This window comes from Mchenga conophoros, linkage group LG9 (genome assembly GCF_057382185.1).
Source record: "Mchenga conophoros isolate Kocher_MC1m ecotype Shallow Benthic linkage group LG9, M_conophoros_male_GT1.1, whole genome shotgun sequence".
NCBI classification, from domain to species: domain Eukaryota; kingdom Metazoa; phylum Chordata; class Actinopteri; order Cichliformes; family Cichlidae; genus Mchenga; species Mchenga conophoros.
In genome coordinates this window covers 36,155,249-36,173,964 of record NC_140534.1, presented here as the reverse complement: position 1 = coordinate 36,173,964, position 18,716 = coordinate 36,155,249, and the positions used below count along the sequence as shown (strand labels likewise).

At 52.2% G+C, this 18,716-nt stretch overlaps 1 protein-coding gene across 11 annotated transcripts in view; it reads right to left on the bottom strand.

The window, feature by feature from the left end:
• Positions 1–18,716, bottom strand: part of kmt2ca (lysine (K)-specific methyltransferase 2Ca) — a 51,351-nt gene that overhangs the window by 13,604 nt on the left and 19,031 nt on the right. For 3 of the 11 annotated variants that reach the window (XM_085285643.1, XM_085285645.1, XM_085285653.1), the window contains 30 exons: positions 18,547–18,716; positions 18,120–18,284; positions 17,914–18,023; positions 17,758–17,817; positions 17,025–17,127; positions 16,858–16,949; positions 16,170–16,298; positions 15,773–16,077; positions 12,853–13,027; positions 10,894–10,971; positions 10,767–10,802; positions 10,282–10,425; positions 10,162–10,194; positions 9,709–9,831; positions 7,807–8,124; positions 7,662–7,735; positions 7,066–7,272; positions 6,483–6,596; positions 4,164–5,540; positions 3,828–4,088; positions 3,349–3,734; positions 3,094–3,269; positions 2,594–3,010; positions 2,126–2,478; positions 1,924–2,035; positions 1,407–1,814; positions 1,200–1,311; positions 1,044–1,110; positions 896–959; positions 47–279 (listed from right to left, as the gene is read on the bottom strand). The exon at positions 18,547–18,716 is cut by the window's right edge and continues 12 nt beyond it. In XM_085285643.1, the coding sequence (XP_085141769.1) occupies positions 47–279; positions 896–959; positions 1,044–1,110; positions 1,200–1,311; positions 1,407–1,814; positions 1,924–2,035; positions 2,126–2,478; positions 2,594–3,010; positions 3,094–3,269; positions 3,349–3,734; positions 3,828–4,088; positions 4,164–5,540; positions 6,483–6,596; positions 7,066–7,272; positions 7,662–7,735; positions 7,807–8,124; positions 9,709–9,831; positions 10,162–10,194; positions 10,282–10,425; positions 10,767–10,802; positions 10,894–10,971; positions 12,853–13,027; positions 15,773–16,077; positions 16,170–16,298; positions 16,858–16,949; positions 17,025–17,127; positions 17,758–17,817; positions 17,914–18,023; positions 18,120–18,284; positions 18,547–18,716 (6,402 nt within the window). The remainder of the gene's footprint in view (positions 1–46; positions 280–895; positions 960–1,043; positions 1,111–1,199; positions 1,312–1,406; positions 1,815–1,923; positions 2,036–2,125; positions 2,479–2,593; positions 3,011–3,093; positions 3,270–3,348; positions 3,735–3,827; positions 4,089–4,163; positions 5,541–6,482; positions 6,597–7,065; positions 7,273–7,661; positions 7,736–7,806; positions 8,125–9,708; positions 9,832–10,161; positions 10,195–10,281; positions 10,426–10,766; positions 10,803–10,893; positions 10,972–12,852; positions 13,028–15,772; positions 16,078–16,169; positions 16,299–16,857; positions 16,950–17,024; positions 17,128–17,757; positions 17,818–17,913; positions 18,024–18,119; positions 18,285–18,546) is intronic. The other 8 variants (XM_085285650.1, XM_085285647.1, XM_085285644.1 and 5 more) reach the window with 8 other exon arrangements.

The window sequence follows — 18,716 nt, the reverse complement described above, 5'->3', positions numbered from 1 at the left end:
AGTCTGATAATCTGGATTTATTCTGCACTGGGATCAGCTCCGTTACCTGCTCTAGCTGCTTCTGGACCACTCCCTGCTGCTCGCTGATGTAGCGTAGCTGGGCGGCGTCCTCCTCTGCGAAGACACGGCCCGCCTTCTTGGCCGTTCTCTGTTTGGCTGACAGAGCCTTCTTGGTCTTGCGGTGAGCAGCGATCTTATCCTCCAGGAGGCGCTGCTGCATCTGCAGGAGCTGCTGCGTCTCTCCGAGCCAGTCCTCGTACTGCGGCCGCTTGGGCTCATCTGGGAAAAGAAGGAGTCAGAATTCAGTGATGAGGAGAAGAAGGAATCTGACTTCGCTCATATGTGGCTGAGAAGAAACAGCAGCATGCGATCAAAGAGAAACTTTGAGCGCATGCTGCTGTTTCTGCTGTCTGCACAGGCTCCAGGAAGAACTGAACTTTAAACGTTTACACGCAGGCGTAAACTGATCAGAGCTCATCAATGAGCTCCTGGTCTTTCTCCTCTGTGCCTGATCCTCTTCATCGTGTTGGTTGTGTTTGAATTGGAGATTAGAAAGTGTGGATATGAAGGTTATTATAGGTCATTTAAACTGAATTAGCACATTTCTACTCTGAGCACTCAAAGCACTTTATACAACTTGCCTCATTCATTGATCCTACAAGCACACGTTTCTAACGTTCAAGAACAACTCGGGGTTAGACACTGCTCTCTCTACTGAGCTGCAGCCACCCAGGTAAAACACACAGTCACTCCAGTCATTTTTAATGCAACAAACCGAAACCAGTGGGTCTCTGTCAGATTCTGTGACCGTATAAAGCTCTCCCCGGGCTTTGTGTTAGAACCACTGCTCTGAATGTACCTGTTCAAGCTGCTCTGATTGGTTTCTGATACTCACTGCTGAACCCGGGGCCAAAGCTCGGGGGGTTGGGTTGCACCAGCTGAGGGGTCACCGTCCCCTCCTGACACAGAGAAAGACCGCAGACATGTTAGAGAAATGCTCTGTCCTGTGTGGTCAGTTACTGTGTCCGAGTCCTTCAACATACCTGTAATACCAGGTGTGGAGGCTGAGGGGGGACCTCGGGACCTGGGGCTGCTGGAGGCTGCTGGAACCTGACGCGCACACAGACAAAGACTTCAAATGAAGTTGAGAGAGGGAACGTTCACAGAGAACACTGAGGTCAGAGGTCAGAAGGTCATACCTGTTGATGACCACGGGATTCAGGCCCAGGTTTCCCTGAGACATCACTTTGTTTATGCCTTTCAAAGCCACCATCTTTGCCTTCATGATGGGGTCTGTAATGGAATCAAAGTCTGCAGGACAAAACAAGAACACGAGTTCAGCAGGGGCTTCATGAGAAAGACAGTCCAATGGTGCTTCAGGGGGAGTTTCAGGATTCTGGACTTACCCACACCAAGGAACGCAGAGTCTGTGGTGGAGCGCTGTCTGATCAGGGCCTGCATCTGTTTCTGTTGCTGCTGCTCCTGCCGCTCTTGGTCCAGGAGGTCCTGCAAAAGAAGCGGCTGCTCCTCCAGAAGCAGAGGCCTTTGTTTGTTCTGGTTCTGGACCTGGGTCTGAGCAAAGGTACCCTGGGTCTGGCTCTGCGTGGAGGTCCCCATATGTGGAGGTTCGGTCTGAGTGGTAAGGAGGAGGTGAGGAGGCTGGAGAGGCAGTGGGTGAGGCGGGCCTTGGGGGGCCTGAGGAGGCAGACTGGTGTGAGGAGACACTGAGACAGCCTGAGGGTGGGGGGTGAGTTGAGGCGAGGATGAGGGGGGCCCAAAAGGCCTCTGCTGCTGCTGGAAGACAGGCTGTTGTCCTGGGAGAGGAAGAGCAATCAGAAACAGTTCTTCCATTTCAAATCTGCTGATTAGACCAACGATTGGTCGATAACACGAGGGGGGCAGGTCAGGCTTGTGTTTGTTTACCTGTGGTCACAGGGGGCTGAACTCTGGATACCATGCCCATGGATGGCACCTGCTCCTGGGGCTTGATGGATGACAAAGCCCCTGAAACAGAACCGGAGTCCTCCAGCTTCTCCTGGAGGCAGTGGTGGGTTATTTATTATGTTCTCTTTATTGAACTAATTATTGATTAATATTTATTATTGATAAATTGAAAATGTCCCACCTTGATGTGATGGACAGAGGAAACCTCAAGTCCTAGAGCTCCCGGGGGTTTGCTGGTGGCGAGGACCCCAGGTCGAGCTGCCCCCGTCTTGCTGTCGTCCCTCACTTCCTGTTTGATCTGTCCGACCAGGTGGGAGCTGCTGTCGGTCTTTCTAGAACCACAAACTCCATCCTTCCTCTCTCCGCTCTCCTTCTCCTCCGCTGGCTCGCCCAGATCCAGCTCCTCGTTGAACATGTCCTTCTTGTCCTCCAGGTTGAGCTCAGGGTCGGCATAGGCGATCAGGTCAAACTTCCCCGACAGCAGGAAGTCATCGAGGTGGAGGTCATTGGGACCCAGGTCCAGGTCTTCTTTACCTGAAACAGAGTTAGAGGACGAGTCAGTCAAGGTGAGGAAGGATCGATAACTTGCTTCAGAACAGGTGTAATTTCTGGATTTAGCCAAGGTGAACCCAGACTCGATCGCTCATACCATCTTCAGGGTCGAGGTTCAGGTTCAGGTCAACCAGATCCTTCACTTCTACATCCTCCAGGTCCTTCACAGCCGAGTCCTCCCCTTCCAGGTGCTCCTCGATTCCATCGGCTCCCGAGAGTGCCGGCTCGCCGGTCTGAGTCAGAGCCGCCGTGTGGCCAAGGTGCTGCTGCTGAGGATCCTGCTGGTTCAGCTGCTCCACGGCGCCTGCCATCATCATCTGCTGAGCCATCAGCGTCTCACCCATCCTGGCCCCAGGACCAGGTCTGATGGCAGGTGGGTGGGGGTCTGAAGGAAGAGAGAAGGGCAGCCTCAGGCGGTTCTCTGGAGCGCGATGCCGAAGCTCAATGTAGGGCTGTCCCATGATGCTGTGCTGCTGGATGGGGAGAGAGCGAGGGAGGAAGGGCTGGGGGACACCTGAGGGGAAAGAGACTTTTTTATAAATCAAGTTCATTTTCAACATTTTTGACTGATCGGCCAGTCAGAGGAGCTGTGCTGACCTTGCATCATGTGCGGGTGAGCGTTTGGAGTCCCGTGGGGACGGATGGCGGTGAAGTCCCCGGGCACTGGCCTCCTCATCTGAACACGAACCTCCACAGCACCGAGCCCAGAGGCAGGCGTTGATCCTAGGGGTGCACGCAGGAAAGTGTCATGGAGGCCAGCTGGAGCTCCAAACCTGTAGAGGGCAGCGAGTGTAAGTCACAAACACACAAAAAACCATCAGATCTCAACCAGGACTCTTCTGCTCCTCTCACCTCGATCCTGGTCCTTGGACACCCAGCTCTCTGGGGAGACTCTGTCTGGGGAAAGAAGCCTCGGTGGGCGCAAAACCCCTCTGCTGTTCTCCTGGGAACCCTCCAGGGAACCTCAGGGCTGGAGCCCCGGCAGGCCGTATCGTGCCAGGATACGGGGGCGGAGGGCGCCCAAATGGGTCTGTCTGGACAGGGGAAGCGGTGGAGGTGGAGCTGGAGGAGTCGTCCTGCGACCAGTTGTGAAGAGGTGTGCCAGAACCAGGGGAGGATCCTGTCGGAGCAGCCGGGGGTGCAGCAAGTCCAGGAGCCGGTTCCTGCAGACCCTTCTCCTGACGTAACGTGCTCTTCTGCTGCTGCTGTCTCAGGATGAGCTCCCGAAGCCGTTGACGCTGCAGAGAAAACAGGAGGACAGATGAACTCGCTAAACACACGAGAACCAGCAACACTCGACCAGACAAACGTGGACTCACAACACCTCTCACCTGTCTCAGCTTCTCCCCTGAGTCACCAAGCTGAGGCAGCACGCTCATCGACCCGTCTAAAGTAGACATTTCAGTGGTTGCCGTCTTGTCGGTTTGCGATCGGCCTGGTGTCATGTGACCCTGCTCAAACGGATCGTGACCCGGAGTGTGACTGGCTAAAGCAGAGAAGCTCTCTTCTGATATCTCAGGGTGCTTTGGGGTGTGGCTGCTGGGGGTTCTGGGAAATGAGTCCTGTTGTTGTCTTCCTGGTGACTGCTGTAACTGACCAGAGAAAAGATGAGTAGAAGAAGACGCTACTCTGTGTCAGAGAATAGAGGCCGTGGGCTGTGGTGTTACCTGGTGGGGCGTTGGGGTGAAGGTCCCTGGGTCTCCTGGAGCCAGAGGGGATGAAGCGGAAGCTGCAGGCTGAGGAGCTAAGCTCTCGACTGGGGTTTGGCTGAATGGCTCGTGGGTCTTCTGGGGTCGTGGTGTAGAGGGCTGCTGGGCGTAGGGATCCGGCGAGGGTCGCGGTGTACCTGTGGGCTGTGCGTAGGGGTCGCCGGCCCGCTGACTCCCTGGTGATCGGGGGAAGCGGTCGATGACAGCTGGATGGGGTGTGCCCGGGTTGGAGGCGTAGGGATCGAGGGTTGGGTGAGAGGGGGACGGACGGCGGCTCATGGATTGCTGGTTGTACTGGTCTGGTCTCAGCGCAGGCGGTGTGGTGAGGTATGTGGGGTCAGAGTGGGGACGCGGCGTGCCAGGGGTCTGAGGGTTGGTGTAGGGATCCGGAGACGGCCGGGAGGTCATAGGTGACTGCTGGGTGAAGGGGTCGGACATCTGCTGAGTGTAATCTGGTCTGGGCGTGCCGGGCGCTTGGGCGTAGGGACTACGGTGGGGGGAGCCCAGACCTGACAGTGGGCTGGAGGGGAAGGGAGGCTCCTGTGAAGGAGGGGGGGCAAAACTTGACAGGTCCTTCCTCCCTGCTCCTCCTCCACCACCAAATGCCTCTTGCTGAGGGGGCATGGGGGCCTTAAACACACCACCCTGGAGCAGTTGACGACTGCATGACTCGGGCGCAGGGACTCGCACGTTCGTCTTCTGGTAGGCTTCGGCCACTCGGATGCCGGCATGTCTGACTGAAGGGTCGGGGGTGGGGTTACCTGGTTGTGGCCCGAGGCTTCTGAAGACGTCAGGTGTTTTGGAGTCGGGGGATGGAGCAGGAGAGCCTACGACATCATGGGCTGGGGAGGTGCTAAGGGAGCTGTGATGCTGCTGCTGGGAGGCTGCGGGGCCTCCAGACTGGGAAGAGGAGGGCCGAGGAGTGCCTATAACCTTACTGTAGGGGTCCCAGGGTGAGGAAGGGCGGGAGGAGGGGGGAGAGAACATCTGGGGGGAAGATGCTGGCTGGTGGAGGGGAGAGGAGGAATGTGGGGATTGAGGGAGTGAGGAAAAGCCAGAAGGGGGCGGTGCTTGAGGCCGGAGGAAGATGTCGTCCGCTGGTCCAGAACTTCCCTGCAGGAGGTGCTGCCTGGGCTGACCCTCCCTGAGACCCGGGTGAGGGGAGGCGCTTCCTCCGGTGGGCACGGGGCTGAGGCTGCCAGATTCAGGCGACTGGGGGCCTGAGAGGCGCTGGCTGGCCAGAAGCTGCTGCTGCTGCCGCTGCTCATTCTTCACCTGCTCCAACTTCTGGGTGGCCTCCATCTTGGCGAGCTGCTTGCTCTTCTGACGCATTTGCTGAGAGAGAAAAACAGAAGGGACGGGCGAGGAGACAGGCGGACACAGAGCGACAGGCGTGAGGGCAACAGGTGGAGCTCAAACACGTCAACACAGAAACACTGAGGTCTGACAGACACAGCTACGCCGAACGACTGAGGTATGACACCAGGTGTTACAAAGGGGAAACCCTACAGAGACAAAGCTGTAAACATGTCTGACTAACATGGGAGTGTATGGGGACCGACTCACTGCTGCCTCTGCTGGACGTTTTTGAGGCTCCAGTTTGTTCTGACTTTCAGAATAAAATCCCAGGAGTCACGTCCCCATAACTCCTCCAACCCTTAAACGTGATTTTAACCATAAAGCCGAGTGAAAAAGAAGCTGTGCGTGGAAACAGACTTTAATAGAGTAAGTGTGGAGCAGGTCTGGACCTGAGCTCTCCTCCCTCACATGCATGGATGGAGGACACCGGACAGAATGTGTTTGTGTGGAGGTGCTGTAAGGAGGAGTCTGGAGAAGGCAGAGCAGAAGTTTCCGGAGCCATTCTCAGCACCCCTTCAGAATAAAAGCAGTCAGCTCGCAGGCAGACTTGGGCCGCGGCCTCCAGCTCTGGGCCAGCACAGACTTGTGACGTTGTGTCAGATCAGAGCTAACCCCTCCTCTTCCTCCCTCCCTCCTTCAAATTTAAGCCGTCCTTTGGCCCAGAGAGGAGGACGAGGCTGAGGCCGGCTCCACGGCTCTGAAACCCTCGCTCAGCTCCGGGTCTTGAGCTCCGTCACTCTTTATTTAAACTGTTGAAGTTTGATGGCTCTGACTGACGCCCCATTGGCTCGCTTAAAGGCCGATTGACAAGTTCCCGACAGTTCGTGGAGCTCCAGAGTGAAGAGGTGAGGTCAGAGGGTTTCAGAGGCTCGTGGATCCAGGAAGTCTGCCTCCGACAGGTTGGCCTTGAGGTCTTACCGGAGCTGCTACGGATGCCTGGCAGGGACAATCTGTATCTGTTGGAGATTTTTTGCTTTGGGGGGGGATTTCCTGCCTCTTCTTATCGGCTTCCCCTCTGTCTTTAACCCCTCCCTTTTCAATGACATCAGAGACGTTAGTGTGAGGGAGGGCGGCTCAGCGGGCATGCACATCACAGCATCATCTTTATCACAAATACACCCCACGGCGTGCTGCCTTCTGGTTACCATGGTTACTACTGAGAGCTGGAAACCAGCGCCAGCCTTTGAGTGAGTACGGATTGTTTCTATGGCGATTTAGTCTGCGCGACGGTCTCGAGGTTGAAGCGGTGGCGTGCAGCCTGCTGACTTGTTGTGCAGAAACATTTGCGTGACTAATTTTAAAGAGCACCCTCACAGTGTGTCTACAACCAGCAGGCAGCGCTCTGTGTCCCATCATGCATTGCGCTGCTGTTTGCATCACTAAAGTGTGTTTCTGGTAAATCAGGTGTTTTCTGACTAGAGTCTGGTTGTTGGTTTCTCGCTCTGCTGCTACGTCACCATAACGGACACCTGGACGTGTGGCGCTCTCGGGCTCTGCTCACCTGTCTGAACTTCCACTCCTGCTCCTGCTCCGACTCCTTGGGCCTCAGCGGGTCCTTGAACGGCATCTCTATCTCCATGGAAACAGTGTCAAAGGGTCCCAGCGGCGCGGACAGCTGCTGCTGTGAGGGCGGGTGGCGTTTGAGCGGGTCATTGGACAGCTGCACTTTGTTGATGCGTTGAGCCGCTCGATTGTCCCGAGCTTTTTGCTGCAGAGGGAAAACAGCACGTGGTCAGAGATGGCGAGGACGCTAAACGAACGCCATCATGGTTGATGAGCAGGCACGTGGCTCAAAGTTCCTAATCTTTACAGCACTGGGATCAGATCCACTGTAATCAGTGTCCACACTGTTACAGAACAAGGACACTGTGACAGTGTGGACACTGATCGCACCTGATCGTCCTTGAAGGGTCCGGAGCTGGAAGATGACCCTGCTGCTTCAAATGGACACCTTTGATCAACACTCTGGAAACCACTCAAAAGGACACAAGGGCCTGTTGACAGGACGAAGGTCCTATGAACAGGCTCCTATACGCTTTTATAACGTTTCCTCAGCTCTCAGAGTCCTCCACACAGTGAGGAGGAGGAGGAACTCACCACGTAGGGGGCTCTGTCCTGAGCGCTGGCCTTTCTCCACAGCTTGGTGATCTGCTTCACTCTGGTGGGCCAGTCTGATACAGGAAACAGCTGTTAGCTCTGTCAACACACTGAACACAGTGTGTGTGTGTGTGTGTGTGTGTACCTGGGTACTGCTGCTTAAGCTGGGGGAAGTTGGTGTTGCAGTAGAGCACCGGAGCGACGGTGGCCATCTCTCCCAGACTCTCCTCCTTCTCCCACTTCAGCGTGCTCCTCTGAGCCGTTGACAGCGCATCCTGCTCGCCCTCACCAGCTGGAGCCTGCTGATTGGCTGGAACTAATGCAGAGGTGGGGCCCTGGATGGGGGCGGGGTTTTCGGTAGGGAGGACCCTAAAGCTGACTGGACCCTGGACACCGGGCATCATAGGAGGAGCAGCTGGTGAGAGGCCGTTCATCAGTGGGAGGCGAGGAAACGGCACGGCACCTGAAAGGTGATCATAGGTGATTGGAAGGTTCAAAGAGAGCTCAGTCGAACCCTCAAACTGTTTTTAGGTTCATACTTATCAACAAAAACGATGGCGAGACAGCTTGCAGGTCGAAGAAATGTTTGGGAAAAATGGTGGACGGTCGAAGCAAAGCGGCGTCATGAGTTTGTATCTCACTCAAACATCGAGCAGACAAATGTCAGCATAACGAGGAAACTGAAACAGTTAAATTCAGCTAACCTTTGGTTACATGACGTTAGTGACATAGCCACGTAACACGGCTCTCATGTTTGTAGTTTTTATTATTCTGAAATATCACCAACGCCTTCAGACAGAGGTCACTGTGTACCTGTGCGTGTCTGTGTGCGTGTCTGTACTAGAGATGGCACGATACCACTTTTTTATGTCCGATACCGATATCATAAATTTGGATATCTGCCGATACCGATATGAATCCGATATAGTGTTTTTTAATCAACAAAACTGTTTTTTAATATCTTGCTGCATTTTGTATAAGTTCATACTCAAGTTTAAAACAACAACTACACTAAAGCTATTCTGTTATACCTGTATGCAAAAAAAAAAGTTTCATTGATGCAGTGTGAAAAAAAATGCACAGAAATCAATTATTTTTCAAGAAATATTAAATAGATTCAACATCTTTCTTCAACAAAATTGCAGACTGCACAGATGGTACCTTCCCAAAGGAAAAAGTACTATAGCTTACTAGGGTATATATATTAGACTTAATAGTTACTATATACAGTAATTGACTTCTATTCATTTTACATCAAATTAAAACTTTGGGTGTCAGATAATTATTTATTAAAAGCTAGACATTTTAAATGAGAATAAGAAAGAAAAGTATGTCTTTGTGCCCCTTTTCCCTGTTAATGCCCTATCGGCCCCCCTGGCTAAACTTTGCTAGATCCGCCCCTGCACAGTTACCAGTGTCAGCTACGTAGAAAAAGATCCTCGAGTAGAAAGTAATATTAAATACATTCTAACAACAGCTGATCAAGCTTAAACGTGCTGCTGTTGTTCAGCCGCTGGTTTCCTCTTTCTGGTGCAAAGTGGGCCAAAAGCAAACTAGAGACACGGACTCGCGACAGAAAAGCCGATCAGCTGATCATTAAGCAGTTTCATGATTGAAGTAGCAGCCGGAGAGGAGAGGCAGTCGCTCGTTAAGCTTAACGCAGGAATGCTTTACAAACATTCAGAGATGGACTTACACACTTGCTTTACTTCTCTCGGGGATAACTTTGTCGGAGATGAAATGCCGGGTTGCTAGCGAAGCTCCAAATGCTATCCAGACCACCGACAGGTCCCGCGTGCCACAGCCGCTCTATCACGTGATGCATACTGCTCCGACTGCTAACGTTCTGAGGTGAGTTACGGCGTGTTGCAAGTTTTGTGAGGTGCTTTCGTGATATTTAATGGATCGGATTACATTTTTTATTTTTCTCCGATATCCGATCCAGTAATTTAGGTCAGTATCGGACCGATACCGATACGTAATATCGGATCGGTCCATCTCTAGTCTGTACCTGTGTGCGTGTCTGTACCTGTGTGCGTGTCTGTACCTGTGTTGTGCATCTTGCTCCCAGCAGCCGCATGTGTGTGCTGACTCTGCTCTGATTGGCTGTTGCTGCTGTCTGGACTGAGGACAGCAGTGAACACCTCCTCCACGTCCTTTCCCTCCAGCTCTGCGCACACACACACACACCAGCATCGGTCAGCATGGATGACGTGACATGAGCTTTCAATGACAGCGTGATGGTGACGAGCACCGACTCATCAACGGGACTAACGAGGTCATGACAGCGTCACTTGTATCCATGTGATGCTGTCTGTGCAGAAGCAGCTGCTCAACATTTAATAACGAATACGTTTGAAGCCAAGTGCCAACTTCCCTTTTCAGTCGCTCTGCTGTCAGCTGACCTGTCCCTGTTTCTGATTATTAATCTAACTAAGATGATTGACCAAACCCTTGGCTGACGTATGGCGCTGACGCCCACACAGGTGCTCGGTCTTACCTGGGATCTTGTAGAGCTTGCTAAGGATGGCACCTGAAACAGAAGAACACTCGTCAATCAGCTGCTCTAGAATCTGTGAGCACTTCCTGTTTCCTGCTTCTCAGACCCTCTTCAACTCACCATCAGTGACCATCTTATCAAGCTCAGGACTCAAGATGGCGTCCAGAGGCTCTTCCTGCATTGCCCTCTGGACACGCCCACTGCTTCCCATTGGCTCAGAAGTCAAAGAGGCATCATGCGCCACAGAGCTGATGTCCAGACCTGCTGAGAGAGGGGAAGGGGGTTAAATAAGAGAGACAGATGCATGGACAGACTGGAGGTCAGCAGGAAGCAGCAGAAGAAGAATGAGTCTGATCTCTGCAGGAGAAGAAGATGATTCAGGCCGTTATATCACAGGACAGGAGGAGGAGAACAAACAGGAGCAGAAGAGGAAGAAAAGTTTCAGAAGGCTCCAGGCTGTTGCCTCTGCTGGACGTCAGAGGAACTGCAGCCGTTTCATTTTGTAGTTTATTAAATTTATTTTGGCCGTCCAGAAACACAAAACTGAACCAAAGTGAGACGGAGGAGGAGGAGGAGGAGGAGGTGGTCTTCCTGGGGAGTCTTACCAAATGGAGACGGGGAGCGCTCCACCTGGAACTGACCTGGAAACAAATACACACAGTTATGGTGTGAGCTCTTCTTCGTTGGTGTGGTCCCTGAGTGGGCAGAGGGTGAAGGGGCTGATGGGAGTACCTGTGTGTCCGGTGGCGAGGATGTGAGGGTCGGTGTTCAGGATGTCTGACAGATCCACGAGACCGCCATCCGACCCGGCTGGATGGTCACACACACACACACACACACACACAAACACGATTCACTCACAATTCAGAAGCCCGAGTATATGGGCTCAAAATGTGGTCATAAATATTTTGTACTTGTAAATCAGTTTTGTATGTGTAAAAAAGATTTGTGTGTGGACTTAGCCCAAAAAACCCTGCAAGTTACAACTACGAATTTTGACCCTATTTTTCTTCCTTTAAGCTGATTGGTCAATGTCATGTCAATCACAAATGAAACAATCCAATCAGAGAACAGATGGGTTTGGCTGTCGGAGGGGCACTTTTTTGAACTGCAGGTCCTTGAAGGGTAATCTCTATATAAATATCCGATAGCAGCTAGGTCCCCTAACTTTCAGCAGCTGTTGAAAGGAAAAAGTTGTGCTATATCAGTGGTTAGAAATACATTATTACTTTAGGATTAGTTTAACACAAAGTCAGGGCTGACCCGGGACCATTGCTGTGAGTCACAGTGCGCAGCATAAAAGTCCTTTCACATCGGACGCAGGATGTGCTGCTAATGCTAACTGCTAACTAAAAGCCAAGGATCCAGAATTTGTTGCTGGCTGCTGGGCTCTGTGGGGTTTTGCAGCAGCTCTACCTGCGCTAGATGCACCTGCTCCTTGTCTTTTCTATCTCTGACTTTATGTGAACTACAAGAGTTTCTGGGGTTTTTTTGCTGGTTCTTCAAATGTTCAATAAAAACATGTATGCTAATTCATAACGAAGAAAGCTTTGTAATGAAGACTGTCATTTACAGACTCAGCAGTCCATCTGCATCTAAAGGTCAAAGGTCACTCTTTGAGGATGCCAATGTTCACATTTTGGACAGAGAGGACAGATGGTTTGAAAGAGGAGTGAAAGAAGCCATCTATGTCCACTGTGAGCGACCATCTTTGAACAGAGGCGGGGTTTACGACACCAACTCTCTGCCATCTATAATCCAGTTTTGAGATCCTTCCCAGACGCCTTAACGCCCACTCACATCCTGGGCCATCTGACCTCAGGAAATCGCATGATAAGGTGGGGCCAGGTTTCACAATGAACTCACCCGAAACTCTGGCTGATTGGGACCCACGCCCAGTTTCCCACCTTGGCTCAGGCGATTAGAGGATCATCAGGGGTCCTTTTGTCCCTCTGTGGGGGGAAACTCCCACTAGGTTTATATCTGGGACTCTCCACCATTTGACCTTAGAACTGAAGAAGCTTCTCAGATGAGAGGTGAAACGTCTTCAAGCAACTTAAAGAAGTCCAGACGCTTTTCTTTCCAAGCTCCTTTGACTACGATGACCTGGATGACTGAGAACCTTCACAGACATGTCATTTACAAAACACTGCCCGCCCCCACCCCGCGTCCGCAGCGCTGTTGAAAAGGCTGTGGAAGTCCCTGTATTAAACACGTAGACCTGTGACACAAAAATCACCAAACTCGGACGACCACAGACTGTTTTCCTTCGTGGTGATGAAGGAAAACGCTGGGTTGGCATGTAAAAGGGCATTTATTCCCTTCAAAGACCTGCAGTTCAAAAAAAGCGCCCCTCCGACAGCCAAACCCATCTGTTCTCTGATTGGATCGTTACATTTGTGATTGACATGGAATTGACCAATCAGCTTAAAGGAAGAAAAATGGGGTCAAAATTCGTACTTGTAACTTGCAGGGTTTTTTGGGCTAAGTCCACACACAAATCTTTTTACACATACAAATCCTGATTTACAAGTACAAAATATTTATGACCACATTTTGAGCCCCTACGAGTAAAGGTCATGACACTTTCTGTCCGTCAACAGGAAGTGGCATCATCCTCTACCAAGCTCCTCAGCCAATGATGAGTGAGGATGAAATGCTGATAAAAACGTAAACAAAGCAGTAACTCACGCAGCGCTGCCACCTTCGTGCTGGCGCCAGAGAGGGGAGGGGCCTGAAATCCAGGAGTTGGGCCTTTCAGGTTACTTGTCGCTGGTCTTGGTTGGCTACTGGCTGCTGCTTCTGGCCCCGCCCCCCTGTCCACCTGTCGGCTTCGATCGAGAAGATCTCGACCAAAAAATGCCTCCTGGAGAGAGGAGGAATCAGCCAATCAGAGTGCAGGGATTCTCATTGTGTGTGTGTGTGTGTGTGAGCGAGAGAGCGAGTGTGTGTGTGTGTGAGCGAGAGAGAGAGAGAGAGAGAGAGAGAGCGAGTGTGTGAAAGAGAGAGAGAGAGAGAGAGAGAGAGAGAGAGTGTGTGAAAGAGAGAGAGAGAGAGAGAGTGTGTGAAAGAGAGAGAGAGAGAGAGAGAGTGTGTGAAAGAGAGAGAGAGAGAGAGAGAGTGTGTGAGTGAGAGAGAGAGAGAGAGAGAGTGTGTGAAAGAGAGAGAGAGAGAGAGAGAGTGTGTGAAAGAGAGAGAGAGAGAGAGAGAGTGTGTGAGTGAGAGAGAGCGAGTGTGTGTGAAAGAGAGAGAGAGAGAGAGAGTGTGTGAAAGAGAGAGAGAGAGAGAGAGAGTGTGTGAGTGAGAGAGAGCGAGTGTGTGTGAAAGAGAGAGAGAGAGAGAGAGAGTGTGTGAGTGAGAGAGAGAGAGTGTGTGTGAAAGAGAGAGAGAGAGAGAGAGTGTGTGAAAGAGAGAGAGAGAGAGAGAGTGTGTGAAAGAGAGAGAGAGAGAGAGAGTGTGTGAAAGAGAGAGAGAGAGAGAGAGTGTGTGAAAGAGAGAGAGAGAGAGAGTGTGTGAAAGAGAGAGAGAGAGAGAGAGAGTGTGTGAAAGAGAGAGAGAGAGAGAGAGTGTGTGTGAAAGAGAGAGAGAGAGAGAGAGTGTGTGAAAGAGAGAGAGAGAGAGAGAGAGTGTGTGAAAGAGAGAGAGAGAGAGAGAGTGTGTGAAAGAGAGAGAGAGAGAGAGAGAGTGTGTGAAAGAGAGAGAGAGAGAGAGAGTGTGTGAAAGAGAGAGAGAGAGAGTGTGTGAAAGAGAGAGAGAGAGAGAGAGTGTGTGAAAGAGAGAGAGAGAGAGAGAGTGTGTGAAAGAGAGAGAGAGAGAGAGAGTGTGTGAAAGAGAGAGAGAGAGAGAGTGTGTGAGTGAGAGAGAGAGAGTGTGTGTGAAAGAGAGAGAGAGAGAGAGAGTGTGTGAAAGAGAGAGAGAGAGAGAGAGAGTGTGTGAAAGAGAGAGAGAGAGAGAGAGTGTGTGAAAGAGAGAGAGAGAGAGAGAGAGTGTGTGAAAGAGAGAGAGAGAGAGAGAGAGTGTGTGAAAGAGAGAGAGAGAGAGAGAGAGTGTGTGAAAGAGAGAGAGAGAGAGAGAGAGTGTGTGAAAGAGAGAGAGAGAGAGAGAGAGTGTGTGAAAGAGAGAGAGAGAGAGAGAGAGAGAGTGAGAGAGAGAGAGAGAGAGTGTGTGAAAGAGAGAGAGAGCGAGTGTGTGTGTGTGTGTGTGTGTGAGCGAGAGAGAGAGAGTGTGTGAAAGAGAGAGAGAGAGAGTGTGAAAGAGAGAGAGAGAGAGAGAGAGAGAGAGAGTGTGTGAAAGAGAGAGAGAGAGAGAGAGAGAGTGTGTGAAAGAGAGAGAGAGAGAGAGAGAGAGAGAGAGAGTGTGTGAAAGAGAGAAAGAGAGAGAGAGAGAGAGAGAGAGAGAGAGAGAGAGAGAGTGTGAAAGAGAGAGAGAGAGAGAGAGAGAGAGAGAGTGTGTGAAAGAGAGAGAGAGAGAGAGACTGTGTGAAAGAGAGAGAGAGAGAGTGTGTGTGAGAGAGAGAGCGAGTGTGTGAGAGAGAGAGCGAGTGAGAGAGAGAGCGAGTGAGAGAGAGCGCGAGTGAGAGAGAGCGAGTGTGTGAGAGAGAGCGAGTGTGTGAGAGAGAGAGAGAGAGACTGTGTGAAAGAGAGAGAGAGAGAGACTGTGTGAAAGAGAGAGAGAGAGAGACTGTGTGAAAGAGAGAGAGAGCGAGTGAGAGAGAGCGAGTGAGAGAGAGCGAGTGAGAGAGAGCGAGTGAGAGAGAGAGAGAGACTGTGTGAGAGAGAGAGAGAGTCTGTGTGAAAGAGAGAGAGAGAGAGCGAGTGAGAGAGAGCGAGTGAGAGAGAGCGAGTGAGAGAGAGCGAGTGAGAGAGAGCGAGTGAGAGAGAGAGACTGTGTGAGAGAGAGAGAGAGTCTGTGTGAAAGAGAGAGAGAGAGTGTGTGAGAGAGTGAGAGAGAGAGAGAGTGTGTGAGAGAGTGAGAGAGCGAGTGTGTGAGAGAGAGAGAGCGAGTGTGTGAGAGAGAGAGAGCGAGTGTGTGAGAGAGAGAGAGAGAGAGAGAGAGAGTGTGTGAGAGAGAGAGAGAGAGAGACTGTGTGAGAGAGAGAGAGAGAGACTGTGTGAAAGAGAGAGAGAGAGAGAGAGCGAGTGAGAGAGACTGTGTGAAAGAGAGCGAGAGAGAGAGCGAGTGAGAGAGAGCGAGTGAGAGAGACTGTGTGAAAGAGAGCGAGAGAGAGAGCGAGAGAGAGAGAGCGAGTGAGAGAGAGCGAGTGAGAGAGAGCGAGTGTGTGAGAGAGAGAGAGACTGTGTGAGAGAGAGAGAGAGTCTGTGTGAAAGAGAGAGAGAGAGAGTGTGTGTGAGAGAGTGAGAGAGAGTGTGTGTGAGAGAGAGAGAGAGCGAGTGTGTGAGAGAGAGAGAGAGCGAGTGTGTGAGAGAGAGAGACTGTGTGAGAGAGAGAGAGAGCGAGTGTGTGAGAGAGAGAGAGAGCGAGTGTGTGAGAGAGAGAGACTGTGTGAGAGAGAGAGAGAGCGAGTGTGTGAGAGAGAGAGACTGTGTGAGAGAGAGAGAGAGCGAGTGAGAGAGCGAGCGAGCGAGCGTGTGAGTGAGTGAGCGAGCGTTACCTGCAGGTAAGAGGGAAAGGTCTCCTCCAGCTTCGTTTTCTTCTTCCTGTACCTCTTCTTCGACTTCTCTGATGTCTGGTCAGTGATCGTGGGTGCCATTTCCATGGCAACGTCTGCAATCAAAACACAGAGTTTGTTTGTGACATCAGCAGTGGGTGAAAGGTGGGCGTGTCCACAGGCGAGAGGCGTCTCACCTTCATCCCGGCCCGGCAGCATCTCCGTCGAATCCTTCCTGCACAGCTTGATGCGGTTTGGACCCACCCCTGCCTTGGCGCCACGCTGACGCACCATGAAGCCGCCGATACCTGAGACACATACAAACACAGACTGGTTGGCATGGAGACATGTCCGCACAGAACCCTGCTCTGACCTATCCCAGGCCCCGCCCCCTCTTCACCTGGCCTGTAGGGTTTCCGTTTCCTCTTCTTGTTGCCGTCAGCGACATCGGGCTCCTTGGTGACGTCATCGTCTTGGACGTGATCTCGTTCGGGGCTGGAGTCAGATTTCATCTCGCAGTCGAGCGGAGCTGCAGTGAACACATAGTTAGCATTGTTTTCAGCCCGTTTAAATAGAGTTCATGATGGCGGTGCTAACGCTGAAATGATGTCATATTCACAACCACGGCGAGCACGTTTATTCACGAGGTCACAGAACACGACGACTCCGCCCACAATCCTAAATCTAAACAAACAAGGTAACCTTGGTTACATATGCAGACTCTGAAGAGCGTCAGTACACCTGCTGACAGGAAGCTTTAGCATCATGTGACTTTAAACCACCCAACCAATAACACAGTCTATTAACAATGAGCACAGGAAGTCAGACAGAATCACATTCAAAATAAGAGCCTCTGCAAAGACTGAATGACCTCCTTTGATCTGATGCTGTAAAGTCAGAGAAGAAACATGAACCTGAAGGCAGCTCAGCTGGGTCAAAGGTCAGCAGTCCAGCGAACTCGGCGTGACCTCGAGCACAACACGAACTTGCTCGTGGCTAAAACACACTTCAGCCTGCAGAATGAAGCCATGCAGGTCACACGTTCAGGTGAGAAACTCCACACCTGAGCAAGCGTAACGGTGACTGACCTCTGCCATGGTCCAGCTCGGCGTCCACTGGGGTCTGCAGGACGGACACGCTGTTCTGGTTGATGATCCTCAGCTTCAGTTTGGGTTTACACCTGCAGACAGGAAGCAGAGCGTCATGCCCGCCCACATCGACCTGACGGCGCAGCACGAGAGGGCGGCGGCCTTACCTGCGCCACCTGCGCGGCGACGTCAGAGGTTCGACCAGAGACTGCAGGTGAGACAGGCCCGACTCGGTCAGGCAGACCCCGTCCTGAGCGTACGTCTTTGAGTCTGCAAACAGACACGATTTTCTCTTCATCAAACAGCTTTGCTTGGATCAAAGCGCTCAGACGGAAACGTTCTCCAGGAGCACAAACGACCGCCGTCTGACCGCTTTGATCAGAAAACACCAAACTTTCATGACCTCCTCACGTTGTTTGCCCATCCCAGGACCCCCAGTGTGATCCACTTCACTCATGTGTGATGAGCTGCATTTTAAGCTGCTTCAGTTTGTTTCAGATGGGAGAAAAATCAATGCTTTGGATGTTTGGAGACATGAAACAAACCAAAAACTGACATCATCACATCAGGTTCCCTCAGAGCTGAGAGACTATGAAAGGTTCATACGTGAGCTTTACTGCCATCCACAGGGCCAGACTCGACCCTAGGAGGGCTGCTTCTAGCCCCCAAGCCGTATGTTTGACACAAGAAGAAAGCTCCCACGAGGGAGGCTGTTTGGATCGCCCCCTAGTGTCTACAGAGTGAATATCTGCACAGACAGGAGACCATCAGACGCGACCCTGGATCCACCTCAGTGGTTGTTTCTTATCAGAGGACAATCTGAGCCTCCAGTGGAGGCGTGGGGGGGCTTGGATTAGGACCACGGGCCGTTGCTTGACTACCACAGAGTGGGGCACTGACCGGGTTCCCTGATCCTGGAGACGATCTGAGCCATGAAGGGCGCCAACAACTCCGTCCTCCCTGAAACAGACACACACGTCAGCCTCAAGCTTCACAACAAGTGTGTGTGTGTGTGTGTGTGTGTGTGTGTGTGTGTGTGTGTGTGTGTGTGTTCACCGTAGGGGCTGCGTCCGTGCGTCCTGCACAGCGAACAGTCAAATCCTTCGTCAGCAGCGGCCTCCACGTCCTCCTCAGTGGTCAGACCCTGACACGTAGCGTGGACCCACCTGCGTGCGCACACACACACACACACACATTAGCCGATGGTGACCCCGGGCCTGACCGACGAACCCGCCGAGACCCCACACCTGAGCGGGTGTTACCTGTCGCACTGCTGGCACTGCAGGATGAGGTCGTCCTGCAGGTACGCTCGCTGGCAGACGGGACAGTGGCTTAGGCTGCAGCACGGCCCGCACAGGCTGTAGTTACTCTGCCACTCGCAGCGCAGCCCGGGGGAGGCGGAGCCACACTGCACACACCACACACACCTGAGGAGAGAGCAACCAGCACCCGTCAGCTCTTACCTTTCGTGTTATGTGTCATGTGATTAGAGTCTGAGCTCTGGCTGGCTGAGGGTTGGTGGAACCTCGTGTCCTGTCATGTGACATCAAACATGAGGAAACGCTCTCAGCCAATGTGTTTCTTGGTTGCTATGGTGATGTCGTCTCACTCACATGAGGAGACACGTTTAGTCATGAGGGAGGGCTGATCAGCTGATCTGACACACAGGTGAGCGACAGGTAGACCCACCATTTGCACTTCCAGGCTCCTTTAGGCACCGTGAGGAGGGGCGGGTCCAGGCAGTAGGTATGGTAACTGATATCGCAGTCATCACATAGCAACAGTCGCCCAGGGTCGCTGGCCTCACCGCAGGCTTCGCACACCGTGCACTCCAAACAGCGCCACCCTTTGGTCAGAAT